Below are 16322 nucleotides of genomic sequence, written 5' to 3' on the forward strand. Positions count from 1 at the left end.
ACTATTCTACTTTGGTCTCATCTGTCCACTAAACATTGTCCCAATAGTCTTCTGTCTTGTCCACATGATGTTTAGAAATGTTCTTCTTGGAGAGCAGTGTCTTTGTCCATCACACCATGGTTGTTCAGTGGATTCATCAACATTAACACCACATTTGCTGCTTCTCTTTTTAACAACTTAAGTTTAGTTCAAATAACTTTGACGTTTCTACTGTTAATCCATAAAAACAAGCTGTTAATTCAGAAGATAATTTGCAGATTGATCCACAATTGAAGGAATGAATTAGCAACAGGTACTATAAAAATAAAATGCTCTTTACGCATGAATCCATTAGTAATAACATACAGTATCATTTAACAATATAAATTATATTCATAACTTGACTTTTACCAACATTTGTAAAGTTAAACCAACCCTAACTAAAGTTTAACATCCAGTCAACTTTGGATAATTTGTCTTTGGTTTTATTTTGAAGGCGGTGCCATCTACTTCCGGTGTTTCCTCTCCCTCTAACTTGATCTCTGGTCCCCAGAGTGAATCACAGTGGCGACTTTGATGGTGGTGAGGTTGCAGTTTGTTCTGCGCATGACTGAAATAAGAGACGGGATGTGACAGTGACAGCATGAGGAAACCTTCCCAGACACTCACCACTACTCAGCTAAACCAAAGGACACCCGTGTATTTATATTATAATGAAGTTATAAGCAGATATGAGTAATTATTATTAAATTCCTGACAACAGTGCGTCTATTAACAGCCAATGAATGACTGTTAATACAATAATAGACGTTAAATTAAACAAAGAACAGACAGTCACAAAATTAAACCAGAAATACACCTTTACAGCTTTTATTCAGCCAACAATACAAGCCTCAGTGGAAACTTACTGCTGTTAATGTAATAATTAACCTGCTGCTTCTTCTTCATGCTATTATCCAATGAGCCCATCATGTGGCAGCAGTGCAACATAATAAATCCTGCAAGATGCACGTCAGGAGCTTCGGTTTAAAAGTTTAAAATCAACACAAGAGGTTCAAAGGATGAATATTTACACAGCGTGGTTTCATGAGTCTGTATCTCACAGCCCTCTGCCCCAAAGATAACAAAATATAACATAAAACTGACTCTAAATGTCAGATAATGTTAGTATTTTTAATAAATCACTTGCATCAGCTTGATAATAAGAATATTTGTTTGATTTACCAGAGATACATTTAGGTTAAAAGCATCATAAAGGTCATATGTTTTCTCCGGTGAGTGCTTCAGTTAAATCAGATTCATCTTCTTCAGTCGTCTTCAGGACTCCCCCGTTCCAGTTTCTCCTCGTTTGAACTGTAATGATAAACCAGACTCGTGTGTTATTATTACCACGCATCAAACCAGACAGATGCCAAGCTGTAGCTGTGGAGAGCAGGTCAGCACCTACCGCGTTCTTCAGCAAGTTCCCAGATTTGACGAAGATGTTCGGTCTCCTCATGGATGACTTGGTGGACTGTTCTGTGTTGTTCTGCTTGGTCGTCTGCGGCTGGGACGCTGGTTTGGGCTGACTGAGGCCGGATGTGAGGGACGAGGGTTGGGACGGCGAGTAAGGCGAAGGCGTGGAGTAACTCTGAGCTGGGCTTGGAGTGTAGGGCTGAGATGATGTGAAAGGTTGAGATGATGTGAAAGACTGAGATGATGTGAAAGGCTGAGATGATGTGAAAGGCTGAGATGGGGCGAAGGGCTGGGAGGGTGTATATGTTTGAGATGTTGTGTAGCTTTGAGATGGTGTGTAGCTTTGAGATGGTGTGTAGCTTTGAGAAGGTGTATAACTTTGAGATGTTGTGTAGCTCTGAGATGGTGTGTAGCTTTGAGATGTTGTGTAGGCCGGTGTGTACGGCTGAGGCAGCGTGGACGGCGTCAGAGCCGAAGCGAATGGATTGGTTTGTGCAAAGCTCTGAGCGGCTCCAAAAGGCTGTGACGCCGGCTCAGGTGCTGGGGCGGAGTCGAGCAGAGTGGGCGGAGGCGGCGGTGGGAAAAAGTCGGGGTCATCATCGGGTCGTTCGGTCCCAGCGGGGCCGAGTTCGTAATGCTTCTTCCTCAGCTCCCCCAGACGGACTCGCTCCTGCTCCAGCTGACTCTCCAGCTGAAGAACCTTCACCTGAGAGTCAGAGACAGAAGATCTGATTTATACTCAACTAATGATATAAAAAATTATACAATTATTATTATTTATCCATTAGCTTTACGCTAATAACTGCAAACGATGATCCCTTAGATTAAACTACATATTTCATACATTTATGACTTTTTGTTCCATTTACTTTTAGCGAACTATTTCAATTATTTATCCATTAGCATCATGCCAACAAAAGCTTAGCTTAAACCTTACTATTTCAAATATTTCTCATTTAATTTAAAATAACAATTTCAACAATTTATTACTTTCAGCACTTTAATCATTACTTTCAGCTAACTATTTCAACCATTTATCCATTAGCTAAAATTTCAAACAATGATTTCCTAGCGTTAAGCTAACTATTAGCTTTAATCTAAATATTTTTACCATGTATCCATTTGCTTATAGTTAATAATTTCAAGGATTTATTTCTTTAGGAAACTGAAGTCTTAAGCTACTTAATTAAACCTTTACCCATTAGCTTTATGCTAACAATTTAAAGCTTAGCTCTGGTTTGTCTAATTCAACCATTTATATATTAGCGTAACGCTAACTATTTGAAACATTTATCCATCACTGTAACTTTACTATTTCAACCATTTCTACATTAGCGTTAAGTTTTCGAATTTAACCATTAGCTTTATTTTAACTACTTTATACATTTCCATTAGCTTTATGCTAACAAAACAATGATCCCTTAGCAGCTTAAAGCTATTTCAAATATTTGTATTTTAATTTAAAATAAAAATTTCAACAATGTATGACTTTCAGCAAATTATTCTGTTAACGTTAGACAACTAATTCAACCATTAAGCCATTAGCTTTAATGATTTAATTTATTCATTCTTTAGCTTTAAGCTAACACTTTATCCATACTTTAAGCTAACAGTTTCAACCATGTCTACGTTAGCTTTAAGCTAACAGTTAAACATTTATTATGGACATATAGGTCTCACCTGAGCCTCCATTTCCTCTTTCTTCAGTTTAATCAGAGACATCCCAGAGAAGTCCATCACAACTGTACAAACAAAAACATTCAGTTAGAGTTAAACTAGTCCATCACAGAGATGAACCCACAGACAGTTATCACCTGACACCACAGTTATCTTTGTTATTGTTTACGTCCACTCAGTGAAACCATAGAGAAAGGTTTCATGTAGCTGGGGAGCAACGTTACGTATTTATCCAGTGAAGAGACAAATATTTATTTTATGAAATGGTGGAGACCAAAGATAGAGTTAAAAGAAAGAAGAAAGCCCCTCGACTCTTCCTCTCACCATGGTCAGAGATCTGCTGCTGGCCGTGTTTGGTGGAGGTGACGACCACGGCGGCCATGTCGTTTACGTGTCGTGAGGCCTGCTGCAGCGTGTACAGCTTCTTGTTGTTGCGGTCCGCCTTCACCTGAAATGTCAGCAGCACCCGTGAGAAACAAAGACACGAACAACGCTCCACTGGGTGCCGTTAAAATGCTTTCGGTTGTTTGTACCTTGGAGGCGGCGACCAGCTGAGCAGTGCTGGCAGCGATCTCGTGGGAGCAGGCGATGAGCTCCTCGTACGTACCGTCTTCACCCACGACCCGGTCGGCGGAGTCCCTGAGAACACAGAGGAGAGACATTCAGTTACACTCTCATTAAACTGTCTGATACTCTGGACTACAATCATCTAAATAATAACGTCAGTGTATTGAAGTGATGGTTGTTGATGCTCACAGCAGCTGAGTGGCGCCCCAGCCCACGGCCTTAGAGGCGGAGATGAGTCCTTCGGTCCAGCGAGAGTTCTTGGCGTAAAATTCGGTAACAGATGCTGCACCCTGCGAGAGGAACAAATGCATCAGTACATGACACACTGTGGATCAAAGAACCTCTGAGAAATTGAACATTTATAATTATTGAGGGTATTCCTACACTTTAATGTGAGCAGGAGCAAGTTTATTAATAACTGTGACTTATTTTTTCACACAGGAACATTTTTATCTTCTGATCTTCACTCACCCTGCCTCCTTCCACGATGTCTTTCTGTAAGTCGGTAGAAGCCGTCACCAGCATGTGAACAGCCTGGAGGACAGAGACAGCAGAACCAAGACCGGCTCAACAAAAACCATCAACTCAGGTGCACAGAAAATAATGAACAGGTACAGACTTCATACCTTCATCAGGTCTGAACAGGATCCCAAGATACTGGTGAAAAAGTACAAGAATATATTTATAGGATGTAAGATACGGAATAAAAAAAATAACTGAGGATATAAAAAGTTTTAGGAGGAAATATATATATATATATCTATATATATATATATATCTATATATATTTGTCTCACCTCTGGTTGACCTCCAGCTTTACACCAGTAGTGTCTCTCTTCGCCTGATTCATTATTTCCTGTGAAACAAAAATGGGATCAGACGTTACACATAAATGTGTCTCCACCTTAATATAAATGTGTCTCCACATGCGTCCCCAGCCAGCACTTGACATCTGATCTCAGTTTGTGTGTCTGTAAATAAGCAGCGCCATGAGACAACAGAAGCTGTCTCTAATGGAGCTCTACCTACCGCTGTTCCACGGAGGGAAGGAGAGAGGGAAGGAAGGAGGGAATGAGATAGGGAATGAGTGAAGGAATAAAGGAAGGGAGGAAGGAAGGAGGCAAGGAAGGAGAAGGAAGGAGAGAGGGAAGGTCATAGGGAAGGAGTGAAGGAAGGAACGAACAAGGGAGGAAGGAAGGAAAGAGGGAAGGAACTAAGGAAGGAAGGAAGGAAGGAAGGGAGGGAGGGAGGATGGAAGGAAAGAGGGAAGGACAGGGAAGGAGTGAAGGGATAAAGGAAGGGAGGAAGGAAGGAGAGAGGGAAGGAAGGGGGAAGGAGAGAGGGAAGAAGTGAAGAAATAAAGCAAGGGAGGAAGGAAGGAGAAGGAATGAGTGAAAGAAGGAACGAACGATGGGAGGAAGGAAGAAAAGAGGGAAGGAAGGGGGGAGGGAAGGATAAAGGGAACAAATGAAGAAATAAAGCAAGGGAGGAAGGAAGGAGAGAGGGAAGGAACTAAGGAAGGAAGGAAGGAAGGAAGGGAGGGAGGGTGGAAGGAAAGAGGGAAGGACATGGGGAATGAGTGAAGGAATAAAGGAAGGGAGGCAGGAAGGAGGAAAGGAAGGAGAAGGAAGGAGTGAAGGAAGGAAGGGGGGTGTCCCTGACCACCTCCACATGTGGACTGAGACCAGATCCTGGACTTTAACCTGGACTCTTGTGATCAGTTCTCCCAGGACGGATGTTAATTTAAGGTCTAAACGGTTCCTCTGTTGTTCTATGAACCACATAATGAACCATATATAGAACTGAAGGACTGACTGGATCTATATCCTGATGCTCAGATATTAAAACACAAAGCTTAAGTAAAAGACAGCTGGACTGTGTATGTGTCTCCTTACGTCCATCCTCAGCACGGCCTCTTCTATGGCCGTTGACGTGGCGACCATCTCTTTGTCCACCATGCTTCCCAGCTCCTCCTTCTTCACATCCTGCCCCTTTGGACGCAAATCCTAAACAAGAATCAAACTGTTACAGACTCACGCTAGCTACTGTATGTCACTGAGACACGGCGCCGCCATCTTGGCTCCTGTGTTGTTGTTTTATCTCTGACAGATTTAAAGTCCCTCCCCACCTGTCCCAGGCTGAGGATGCGTTGAACGGTGTAGCGTATGGCGGTCGGGTCTGCTCTCTGTAAACTGGCCTGACTCTTCAGATCCCTCATGAACTGAAGGCAGTGATTGGCACAGTCCCGACAGCTGTCAGTCAAACCTGCAAACAAAAAGCAGGACTCAGCGTTAGATCGTTGAGTGTGTGTCGTGTTTTACAGTTTATAGAGCGAGTGTGCGCCTCTTACGGTCGGCCTGGTCGGTCGGGGCCGAGTGCGACGTCGCTGCTCCGTTCACGATGGTGTCGGCGGCCAGGTGAGAAAACTGTGTCACGGCTCTCAACAAACCACTGGCATCTGGAGAGGAACACGAGAGTTATACACACTCATAACACACACACACACACACACACACCCACACACACACACACACACACACACACACACACACAGATTTAAATCTCAATCCTAACTCACCATTCCTGTTTCCCAGGTAGATCACATGACTCTGCTGCATTTTGTCAATAGAACCCAGAGTGATCTCAGCTCGGTTCACCAGATAATCTGAAAATAAGATGAATTAAATAATTAAACAACTTTGACTCGTCTTTATTATTGATAGCGTTTGTACAAGTAAAACACAAAGAGGGAAGGAAGGAAGGATGGAAGGAAAGAGGGAAGGAGGAAAGTAGAGGAGAGGAAAGGAAGGAAGGAGAGAGTGAAGGTGTGAAGGAAGAAGAGAGGGAAGGAATGAGGGAAAGAGGGAAGAAAAAGGGAAGAAAAAGGGAAGGAGTGTAGGAAGGAAGGAAGGAGAGGAAATGAAGGAAGGAAAGAGGGAAGGAAGGAGGAAAGAGAGAGGGAAGGAGTCAAGGAAGGAAGAATGAAGGAGAGAGGGAAGGAAGGAAGAAAGGTAGGAAGGAAAGAAGGAAGGAGGATGGGATAGGAGAGGAAAGGAGGGAAGGAAGGGAAGACAGAAGGAAGGATAGAGGGAATGAAAGAAGGACATAGGGAACGAGTAAAGCAAGGAAGGAAGGAGAGAGGAAAGGAAGAAAACAGGGAAGAAGGAAGGAAGGAAGGAAAGGAGAGGAAAGGAAGGAAGGAGGGAAGGAAGGGAGGAAGGATAGAGGGAAATGAGGAAGAAGAGAGGAAAGGAATGAGGGAAAGAGGGAAAGCAATAGGGAAGGAGTGAAGGAAGGAAGGAAGGAAGGGGACAGGGAAGGAGGAAAGGAGGGGAAAGGAAGGAGAGAAAGAAGGAAAGAGGGAATGAAGGAAGGAAATAGGGAAGAAGTGATGGAAGGAACAAAGGAGGGAAAGAAGGAAGACAGAGGGAAGGAAGAGGCTTGACACAATCAAATTCCTGAATGAATCTTCTCCTGAGTTGATTCTAGTTCAGATTAGTTTTTAGTTTAGTTTGGTTCTCAGCTCCAAGACCAGAATCTTTTAAAAGTCTCTCATTACTAATGAACAGACATCACTGATTCATGTGATCATTTCTACTAGTGGTTGAATGAATGAGTTAAACTCCTCTTCCACAGATCAGCCCTGTTGAGTAGGTGGTCTTTAATGTGACCCAGGACTCATTGTGTGTTCACACTACCAAAGGAAGGAGGTCACATGTGTCCCAGACCACCTCCACAGGTGGACTGATGTTAATTTAAGGTCTGACGGTGTTGTTACCAGGAGAGCTGATGCAGCGGACGTGTATGGGGTCGTCCAGTTTGGACACGGCGTCCAGTATGATTCCCTCGGCCTCCACCACTGCACACTGCAGCAGACAGAACTGCTCGTCCTGCAGCTTCTGGGTCAGCTCTCCTTCACGGCAGGCCTGTTTTACAACACACACACACTCATCAGTAACCAGCGACCAGCGTGGAGCTTTAATACTCAGCGGTTAACTCAGCACCTGTTGCTGTAACTGGGCGTGTAAGCTCCCCAGCTCCATGCTGCTCCTCTGCCTCTCCTGCTCCAGGGAGCTCTGGTGGAGCTGGGCTTGTTGGCGGAGGGAGGTCAGCTCGGCCTCCTGCTCCCTCATCGACCGCAGCAGCACCTCCCTCTCCGCCTGCATCCCCGCCAGCGTGCTGTTGAGCTGGGTGCCGCTCTGGAGAACAACAACACGGGAGTGGATCAGGACCAAAGCTCTGCAGGACATTAGAAAAGCCTCCCAGTCGTCTTCTTACCATCTCTTTGCTCTGCAGTGCGCTGTTGGCTCGGCTCAGCTCCGCTCGCGTTGAGTCCAGCTCTCGTCTCAGCCTGTCGATCTCCAGCTTCTGCTCTGCGTTGATGGCAAGCTACGGAAAAACCATGATGCACACGTTAAAGGAGATATAATATATAAAACATTTAGAGTCTTTCATGCTCTGTAGCTCTGTGTGCATGCTCTTCTTCTACAGTTCCTGCTACCTGCTGCTGCAGCTGAGCCCTCAGAGCCTCCAGCTCTCGGTTGAGCCGGTCTCTCTCCAGGTCCACGGAGCTCTGCTGCTGCTGGGCCTGTTGCCTCAGGGAGGAAATCTCTGCGTCCCTTTCTCTCGCCGAGCGCAGCAGGACGTCGCGCTCCGCCTGGAGAGCTGCCAGGCTGCTGCTCACCTGAGATCCCTCCTGGAGGAAACAAACAGAAACGTACGCAAATCAGAGAATGGACATGGGCCTTCTGAGGGTGTCCTGTTGTTAGTGGGGGGGTCTTTGAGGGGAGGGGCCTCTGTGGATCATCCCACAGATACTTGATCAATTTGGGATCTAGTGAATTTGGAGGCCAGGTCAACACCGTCTTCTTCCACCGACTCTTGAATCTTAATGCTCAGCTCGGTTGCTGGAGTGACTGTGGAGGAATCTTGGCTCAACATGTTCTGGTCCACTTATTCAGATCTTTTTTGGAAAGAGGCGTCCAGAACAATTTGGTTTCATATCTCAGGTTAACTGTCCCACAGCTGGTCTCTCTAAACATCTCTAAAATGTTTATTTATCCAACGAGACTGGTTCCCCGTTCAGTCCTTTGGTTTTTGTGGAGGTTTTAACTTCTAGTTTGCAGTATCGCACTGATTTCTCAAAAATCACGTCTTTATTTTATATTCATGAAATATTGCAGCGTTCAAACAAACAGCAAGTTCTTTAAGTTGAAAGATTAGGGACTGAATCAACTGCACGTCTTAGTCTGACCAGGAAGTGACTGAACCTTTGGTCTAATGATGTTTAAACGTTTATTTTCAGTCTTACCATCTCTTTACTCGCCAGGCTGCTGCGAAGTAGGGCCAGCTCTGCTCTTTGCTCCAGCAGTTCTTTATTCAGACGGTCGAACTCCTGCTGCTGCTGACCCATCTGATCGGGGAGAGGAGACGTCAATAATCGCAGACGTACAGCAACGCACACAAAAAACGAGGACGAGGTCTCACCGTGTTCATTTTCTCCCGTCGCAGATTTTCCAGCTCACTCTCCAGATGATTCTTGGCTCTCAGGAGATCGTCTTGCTCTTGTTTTGTGCTCGACAGCATCCTCACTGTGTCTGCGCTCTGCACACGAGCAGAGCAAAGTTACACTTGGCTTCATACAGAAGCTGGAAACACGGGGATTCACTTGGCAAAGGAATCTAAAAAGCAAAGACCGTGTAGTTTACCTTCTTCATCAGATCAGCGTGGCTCGTAACCAGCTCTGCGTGTCTCTCTTTAAGTTGAGTAAAGCGATGCTCCGCTGCCTGAGCTCTACCTGCGTGGAGATGACGATGGGACGAAGAGGAGGTTAAGCTACGTTTATAGTGGCTTTCGTTCACCCGCTCACACTCGTGTGCACACTCACCGTCGGCCTCCTTGAATCCGATCTGAGCCCCGACGTTGGCGACGTTGGCGCACCGCAAAGCCTCCACCTCCATCCGCAGGTGCTCGTTTTCAACCATCGCCATCTGTTTGGTGGTGCGCTGCTCCTCGACCTCGGCCTCCAGACGGTTCACCTGAGCCTTTAACTCGACTACGCACCTCTGAGCCTGAGGAAGAGGAGGGAGGGAGGAAGCTGCACCTTTATTGACTATTTACCACTGGAAGGCAGCAGAACCAAAACACTCTGCGACTAAAAAGTTAGAGTAAGCAAATAGTTAGCCTCATAGCATAATGGTTGTTAAAAATTGTGTTTTTTCTTGTTTTCTGAAAACATTAAAATATGACAATTATGCTATGAGGCTAACGATTTGCTTATGCTAACTTAGTAACTGCAGTTCCTCTAACGGCCACTAGATGCTGGCTCTAAAAGTGAGTCGAGCCCATTGAGCTTCATGTTAAAAACTTTACAGCAGAAATGAATATGTTCACAGCCTGATAGCTAATTTTACGGAGGAGAATTTTTTATTTAACTCGTCTTTTAGGCTTCAAGTTCAGCAGAATTAAGGGCGTGGCTTCTAGGACAGGTGGGTGTCCTCACAGGCTGCTAGCTGCCTTTAGCCTCAGCTCCACTCCCGCTCCACCTCTTTGACTGTTTTTAATTTAGCTAGGTGTTCAGTGGAGTCAGACCAAGATGGCGACCGCCAGAGACGCCACACTGAGCTTCAAAAAACTGCTCTTTAGGAAACACATGTAAATACATCTTTATATATAGTCGGCGGGTTGAACTCCTCACTGGGATTCAGATCTATGCATGGAGTTCATGCAGGTACCCTGACAGTCATGTCGTAAAAACCTTGGATAGATGTTTTAAATGCACGCCATTAACTGCATCCTCTCCTTTTAAATTTCGTGCAACAATGGTTTCACACGACAATTCTTTCAAGACCAGATTAGTCCACGTTTGAGGGAGATCCAAAACATGACAGAAGCTCCAACTCTGAGAGCATCAACAAGACTGAAAGACGATTGGATTTAAAAAAAAATATGAGGACAGAGAAGAGCGAAGACACACGAAAGATGAGAAACTACAGGAAACATATTGTGGAAATGCCTCAAATGTCTGGAACCAATGACTAAATTGGTAATTAGTTTTAGTTTACCTCAGACTTGAGGTGCTGTAGCTCTGGTTTCAGCGCCTCCAACTCCCTCTTCAGAGTCTCGTTCTCAGTGTCTCTCTGCTCCAGCGAAGCATCAGGAGCTCCCATTTGACTGAGCAGATAGTACTGTCACCATGGAAAACATAAACAAGCTAAACATCAGCATAGACGCCAAACAAAGATTTAAATTTCTCTTGAATGTGAAAATACCTGAGGCATTTGAGGAGTTTGTCTAAACTCCGGTTGCGTCTCCACCTCCTCCTCCTCGTGCCGCTCCTGGTTTGGCATCACCACCACCGGCTTCTTGTACTCGCCCAGGGCAGCGGCTCGGAGGAAATTAGGAGGTTCCTGTGCAGTCGTGATGAACATCAATACGTGTACACGGTGCAGAACTGACTCAGAACATAATAAAATGTGCAGAACATAATAAAATGTGCAGGTTCACTTACGTCTGGGAGATCTGGGATCTGGATGATGCTTTTGAAGAACTCCATTTCTCTGGCTCTGTTGAAGAACTGCGTGAGGCTGCGGAGGAGTTTGACTTCAGTTTAGATCTGAACTAATTTTCCTTCAGCTTCAAGCACAATAAACGTAAAGCAAGTGATACAGATGAGCTACCTCATGAAGAGATCCCGGAATCGCTCTCGATGTCCGAGGAGAACGTCGGGGGAGATGCCTGTGAAGCAGAGGACGTGATGGATTTAAAGCTGGACGTGACCACAGACAGCAGCAGAGCTCGGACGGATAAAAACTCTTGAGACTCACGGCTGTGAAGTTTGAATAACAGTCGAACGGAGAAGTGGTAAAGAAAGCTGCTGTCCAGGATGAGCGGTATGAGAGGAGTCAGTCTGCACTGTCCTGCTGGAGTTGTAGATTTGGCCCCGTTGGCGTCCAGCTGACGAAGGACTTTAGACAAATCAGAGTTATGAGTTTATCACCGATTTTCCTCATTATTTTACTATAAGCCTTTATTTTAAGCTTCAATCTGGCATCACACACAAGTTTTAAAATGTTTCCCACAAAATTACGACTTGATCTATGGATATTTATAAGAACTGTTTGGAGTAATTATTTTCTTTGTCGGTTTTCGGACCTTTTTAAAAAAATACATTGTAATTTATTTTATATTTTATTACTTTCATCTTATTTCGTAAAAAGGAAAAAAAAAATCTTTATTAATAGCACTGTAATTAAACTTTCTACTGAGCGTAAACAAACAAAAGTTCCAATAATTTTCTCATCACAACGTCTTATCATACAAAAGTGCCTTTTTTAGTGCTTATAGGCAAATAAAATAAAAATACATAAAATATAAAGTATTAGATAAAATAAAAGAGAGTGCATATAAGTTTAAATATAATTTATAGCATATACAAAACTGAAAAATAATGTAAAACAATACATGTAAATGGCTGAAATAAGATCTGATTCTCTACGGAGGCCAGAACTGCCAAAATAAATACAATTTTTATAAAATATTTAAGTTTTAATTAGGTATGTGTTCTCCTATGTTTAATTCTACATACTATTTATTAATCTATCATCTTAAAAAAAAGTCAATAAATACATAAATTCTGTCAGCCTCTGTCCTCCATAGATTTCAGAAAATGCTTACTATTAAACAGTTTTTTATATTTATTATATTTATTATATAGTTATTATTTTATGTATTTTGTGACTGTTCCCTCAATATTTTTGGTACGGTTTAAGAGGAAACACAATTAGAAACTGAATACTTGAGACTAACCTGTCTCAGCCATCTTCAGTCCAGCATCCAAATATTCCAGCAGTTCCTGAGTCATATCTAACCTGTAATTCAATTTAATTACGTTAATCAAGTGCATCCAGCCGAATAGCTAATGAGAAATACCGGTTCAGGTGGTGGAAGACGAGCTTACACTTTGGTCATGTCAGTTCCTGCTTCTCTCTCCAGAGTCTCATCGCTGGCCTCCAGGTTACCGGGGATCACCTTGTGCTGTTAGAGACAGAGAGAGATGTCGGGTTCTCAATTTATCCTTCATTCATTTTCTATAACCACTTGTCCTCTAGAGGGTCGTGGGGGGGCTGTCATTGGGCGAGAGGCAGTGTACACCCTGGACAGGTCTCATTTTATACTGATATAAAGGAACAGATACTATCACATTAATTCGCCCGTTCTGCAGTCATCTTGTGAGTTATCAAAACAAAACACGGTGCCACTATAAAAGCATATACACCAATCCGCTGTAACATTATGACCATCCTGGCCCCGTGGACTCCTTCTAGAGCTCTGAAGGTGAGGAGCTGTGGTATCTGGAACCAAAACGTCCCACAAGACGCTGGATTTGACTGAGATCTGGAGGAATTTTGGAGGCCTGGTTGTTGTTCTTCTTCTTCTTCCTCAAACCATTCCCGAAACAGTGAGCATTATCGGCTGAAAGGGTCGACATGGTCTGCAGCAATGCTTAGGTATGTTTCATAATACGACACATGAATGACAGGATCCAAAGCATCACGCTGCCTCCGCTGGCTTCTGTCATATTGTGGTCATATTGTTACGGCTCATCGGTGTATATAGGTGACAGTGCATTTTGTCTTCTCTTTCATTCTTCTGTCTCTAAACCACAGAAATGTTGTGTAAGATGCACTTTTGTTCCAGTTTAAAAACAAATATTCCTGTAATTATACTGTATGACTAACACTACAAATATAAATCTGTCACCTTTGCATGAAACTCCATTTTGAGGCTGAGGAACTTGGCGTACAAGGCGACGATGTGGCCGTACCGATCGTGCAAGTTTCCCTGCAAAAATAAAAAACATTGTACAAAATACAAAATGTAAAAAAAACGATTTACTCCATTAATTAAACCTTCTTACTAATTACATTTCTTATTAAAAGTGTTTCTGAATTAATAAATCTGCAGCGTGGGCACATACGGATGCATTTCTACAATTTAAACCTTTAATCCAGGGCTTGGCTTTCGACGGGTCCAGTCTGAATTTAAAAGCTGCAGGTTTATCGTATAGCTACTCACCCACTGGACTCCCATGCTCTTCACGTTGGGGCTGTATCTGTGAGAATCGACCACGGCCTGCAGATCGGACGGAGGACAGACGTTAAGACAGCACGAGGGCCGAGCGTTGTGGAAGATGAAGTAGAATGTGAACTTACATTTTTGTGTCCGTCCCTGAGGACTTTGTGCAGCAGGTAGCAAAACTTCCAGCTGACCATGGAGTTGCTGGACAGAGGCAGGTTGAGGACGTAGGACCAGAAGGTGGTGGCTCCACCTTCCTTGTGAGTCCCCAGGATGACAGCTTCAAAGGTGTCAAGGAAACTTCCAAAAACTAAAAAAAACTTTTTGGCCACACTAGCCGTGCTCTTGAACATTCATGTTGTTTCCCAGGTTTAGTTTTTCCATCTCATTCGTGCATATTAACATGCTTAACAAGCTAATGGTGTTAGCATTGCCATTTAACGAAAGGTAAAACCCCAAAACGAAGGTGGCAAGTACATAGTCATAGAATATACCTTTCTAACACTTTTATCGCATTAGAAAAAAATGTTAGCATGCTTACAAGCTAAAGGAGCTAACATTGGCACGTTTAAAACATTTAGCTCGGAATAAAACATCAAAAAGCAGCTAGCATGGCTGTAGAATATACTCTACACCTCAGCGACATGTTTGCTTTTATCTCATTAGAAAAATGTTAGCATGCTTATAAGCTAATCATGCTACCATTGCCACAGTGAGCTGGTTAGCACTTAGCTAAAGATAAACACACACTAGCATGACAGCTAGCATGACTTTAGAATATATATATTAACATTATACCAACAAGCTAATGTGTTAGCATGGCCACAGTTAGCCGGTAAGCATTCAGGTAAACATAAAAATCCATAAAGCACCTAGCATGGCCATAGAATATACCTTAGCTTTACAGTTTTGTTTTTATTTCATTAGCAACCGTTACTATGCTAACAAGCTAATGGTATTTTGCATTAACACAGTGAGCTGGTAAGCATTTAGCTAAAGATAACAAAACACAAATCAGCTAGCATGGCTGTAGACTATGCCTCAGCTACTGTTTTAAATCTCATTAGCTTATATTAGCGTACCAATTAGCTAATGGTGAGTATTTAGTTACAAAAAAAAAATTGTAGATTTAATCTCATTAGCATGCTACTAGGCTAATGGCTAATTTTTTTCCCCACAGATATAATAATGGCTTTTAAAACATCGTACCAAAAGGACTGCAGTTGAAAATTAGCCAGCTGGCTAACACTGGCACATTTACTATAAATTTGATTAATGTGCTATGTCCTTTCTAAATAAATAAATAAATAAATGGAAATGGTGTTAGCATTGCCACAGTGAGCTGGTTAGCATTTAGCTTAACCTAAAAACCCATGAGCAGCTAGTAGACTATACCTCAGCTACACTTTTGTTTTAATCTTGTTAGCAGATCTTAGCATGCTAACAAGCTAATAGTGGCCGCATTAGCACAATGAACTGGTAAGCGTTTGGTATACTAGCATATTAGCATGCTGGCAAGCTAACGGTGTTAGCATTGAAAGGATACTGCGCACATATTTCTCTTTGGGCGGTGTTTCAGCTGTGGCCACAATTTTGCTGATGCTGTGGAGCTAAAAAAAAAATGAGAGAACAAACACAACTAAACTGATAAAACAGAAAATAAATCCGAGATTAATATAAATAAAGTGAATTTAGTTTTTTATATATTATAGCCAAACACCTAATTAACATGTTAACATAATATAATGTCCTATAATATAATATTACATTGGTATTTTTTATTTACACGTTTACGTTATTTATGCTGGTTTATATTACATATTCTAACACTCAAAATGTACCTTCAGGACGTAAATAATAAACAACTAGCCTACTAGTCTATTTGTATCAGGATCAGCCTGTTTATCCTCCATAATAACTACACGACTCACCTGTTGTTTACCAAACTGTTCCTTCTCCGCGGCCAAAGCCTTTTCCGTCTTATTTTCCGTTTTATTCTTAGTTTTACTCATTTTGTTGATCCAAAAAAAATCCCACCATATAAATCCAGAGTGGTCCCGACGCAAGATCCAGCTCCTCACCTCCTGAGCTGCGGTTTCTCCTCAGAACACCTGAATGTGTGTCAGGTGAGCCGTCTCCAAAAAAAAAAACAAAAAAACACTCCCCTTAAAACTCACTGTTCACTCCTTTAAATCAACACATCATCCTTTTCAATACAAGCGTCCTAAACGGGTGGACAATGCGGTTTCTTCCGTGCGTAAAAACGGACCAAATGCGTAAAAACGCGCACAAACCAGCGACGTTTTAATTTAGAGCGCCAGATAATAAAATCCCCCTGACATCCAGTTCACACATCAACGTTTAATCTCAAAGTAGAGACACCACATCCGAGTTACAAGCTGTTAAAAACTATTAACAGCAACAGACATTTCTTCTGAGTCACCGTGCAGATCTGTAGGCAGTGAAACTGGAATGACAATAGGAGGACACACCACCCATCAGCCCTGTAGGACTGGTTTCACATCTCACCCACTCCACGAAAAACAATACCGCCTCCAAAAACCTTC

At 42.9% G+C, this 16322-nt stretch overlaps 1 protein-coding gene across 2 annotated transcripts; it reads right to left on the minus strand.

Moving 5' to 3' along the window:
• Positions 1–835: 835 nt before the first annotated feature.
• hip1r (huntingtin interacting protein 1 related) lies at positions 836–15786 on the minus strand. Of its 2 annotated transcripts, none has more exons than XM_084572544.1 (33): positions 15687–15786; positions 15302–15365; positions 13893–14035; positions 13756–13812; positions 13441–13521; positions 12638–12714; positions 12487–12548; positions 11505–11645; positions 11358–11415; positions 11189–11264; positions 10950–11087; positions 10743–10865; positions 9566–9749; positions 9387–9475; positions 9166–9282; positions 8990–9079; positions 8180–8374; positions 7957–8067; positions 7683–7877; positions 7457–7604; positions 6257–6343; positions 6029–6136; positions 5807–5943; positions 5574–5684; positions 4476–4534; positions 4305–4335; positions 4150–4212; positions 3868–3968; positions 3645–3750; positions 3436–3559; positions 3115–3176; positions 1427–2140; positions 836–1332 (listed from the first exon to the last, which is right to left on the minus strand). In XM_084572544.1, exons 1-33 carry the CDS (start codon positions 15765–15767, stop codon positions 1297–1299), a joined length of 3969 nt encoding a protein of 1322 aa, XP_084428670.1. In that variant the 5' UTR covers positions 15768–15786; the 3' UTR covers positions 836–1296. The 2 variants fall into 2 exon arrangements, with proteins under 2 accessions (XP_084428670.1, XP_084428669.1); XM_084572543.1 differs by having other exon boundaries at positions 8990–9091.
• Positions 15787–16322: the final 536 nt, after the last annotated feature.

Source organism: Chelon labrosus (assembly GCF_963514085.1).
Source record: "Chelon labrosus genome assembly, chromosome: 22".
In the NCBI taxonomy this organism is placed as follows: domain Eukaryota; kingdom Metazoa; phylum Chordata; class Actinopteri; order Mugiliformes; family Mugilidae; genus Chelon; species Chelon labrosus.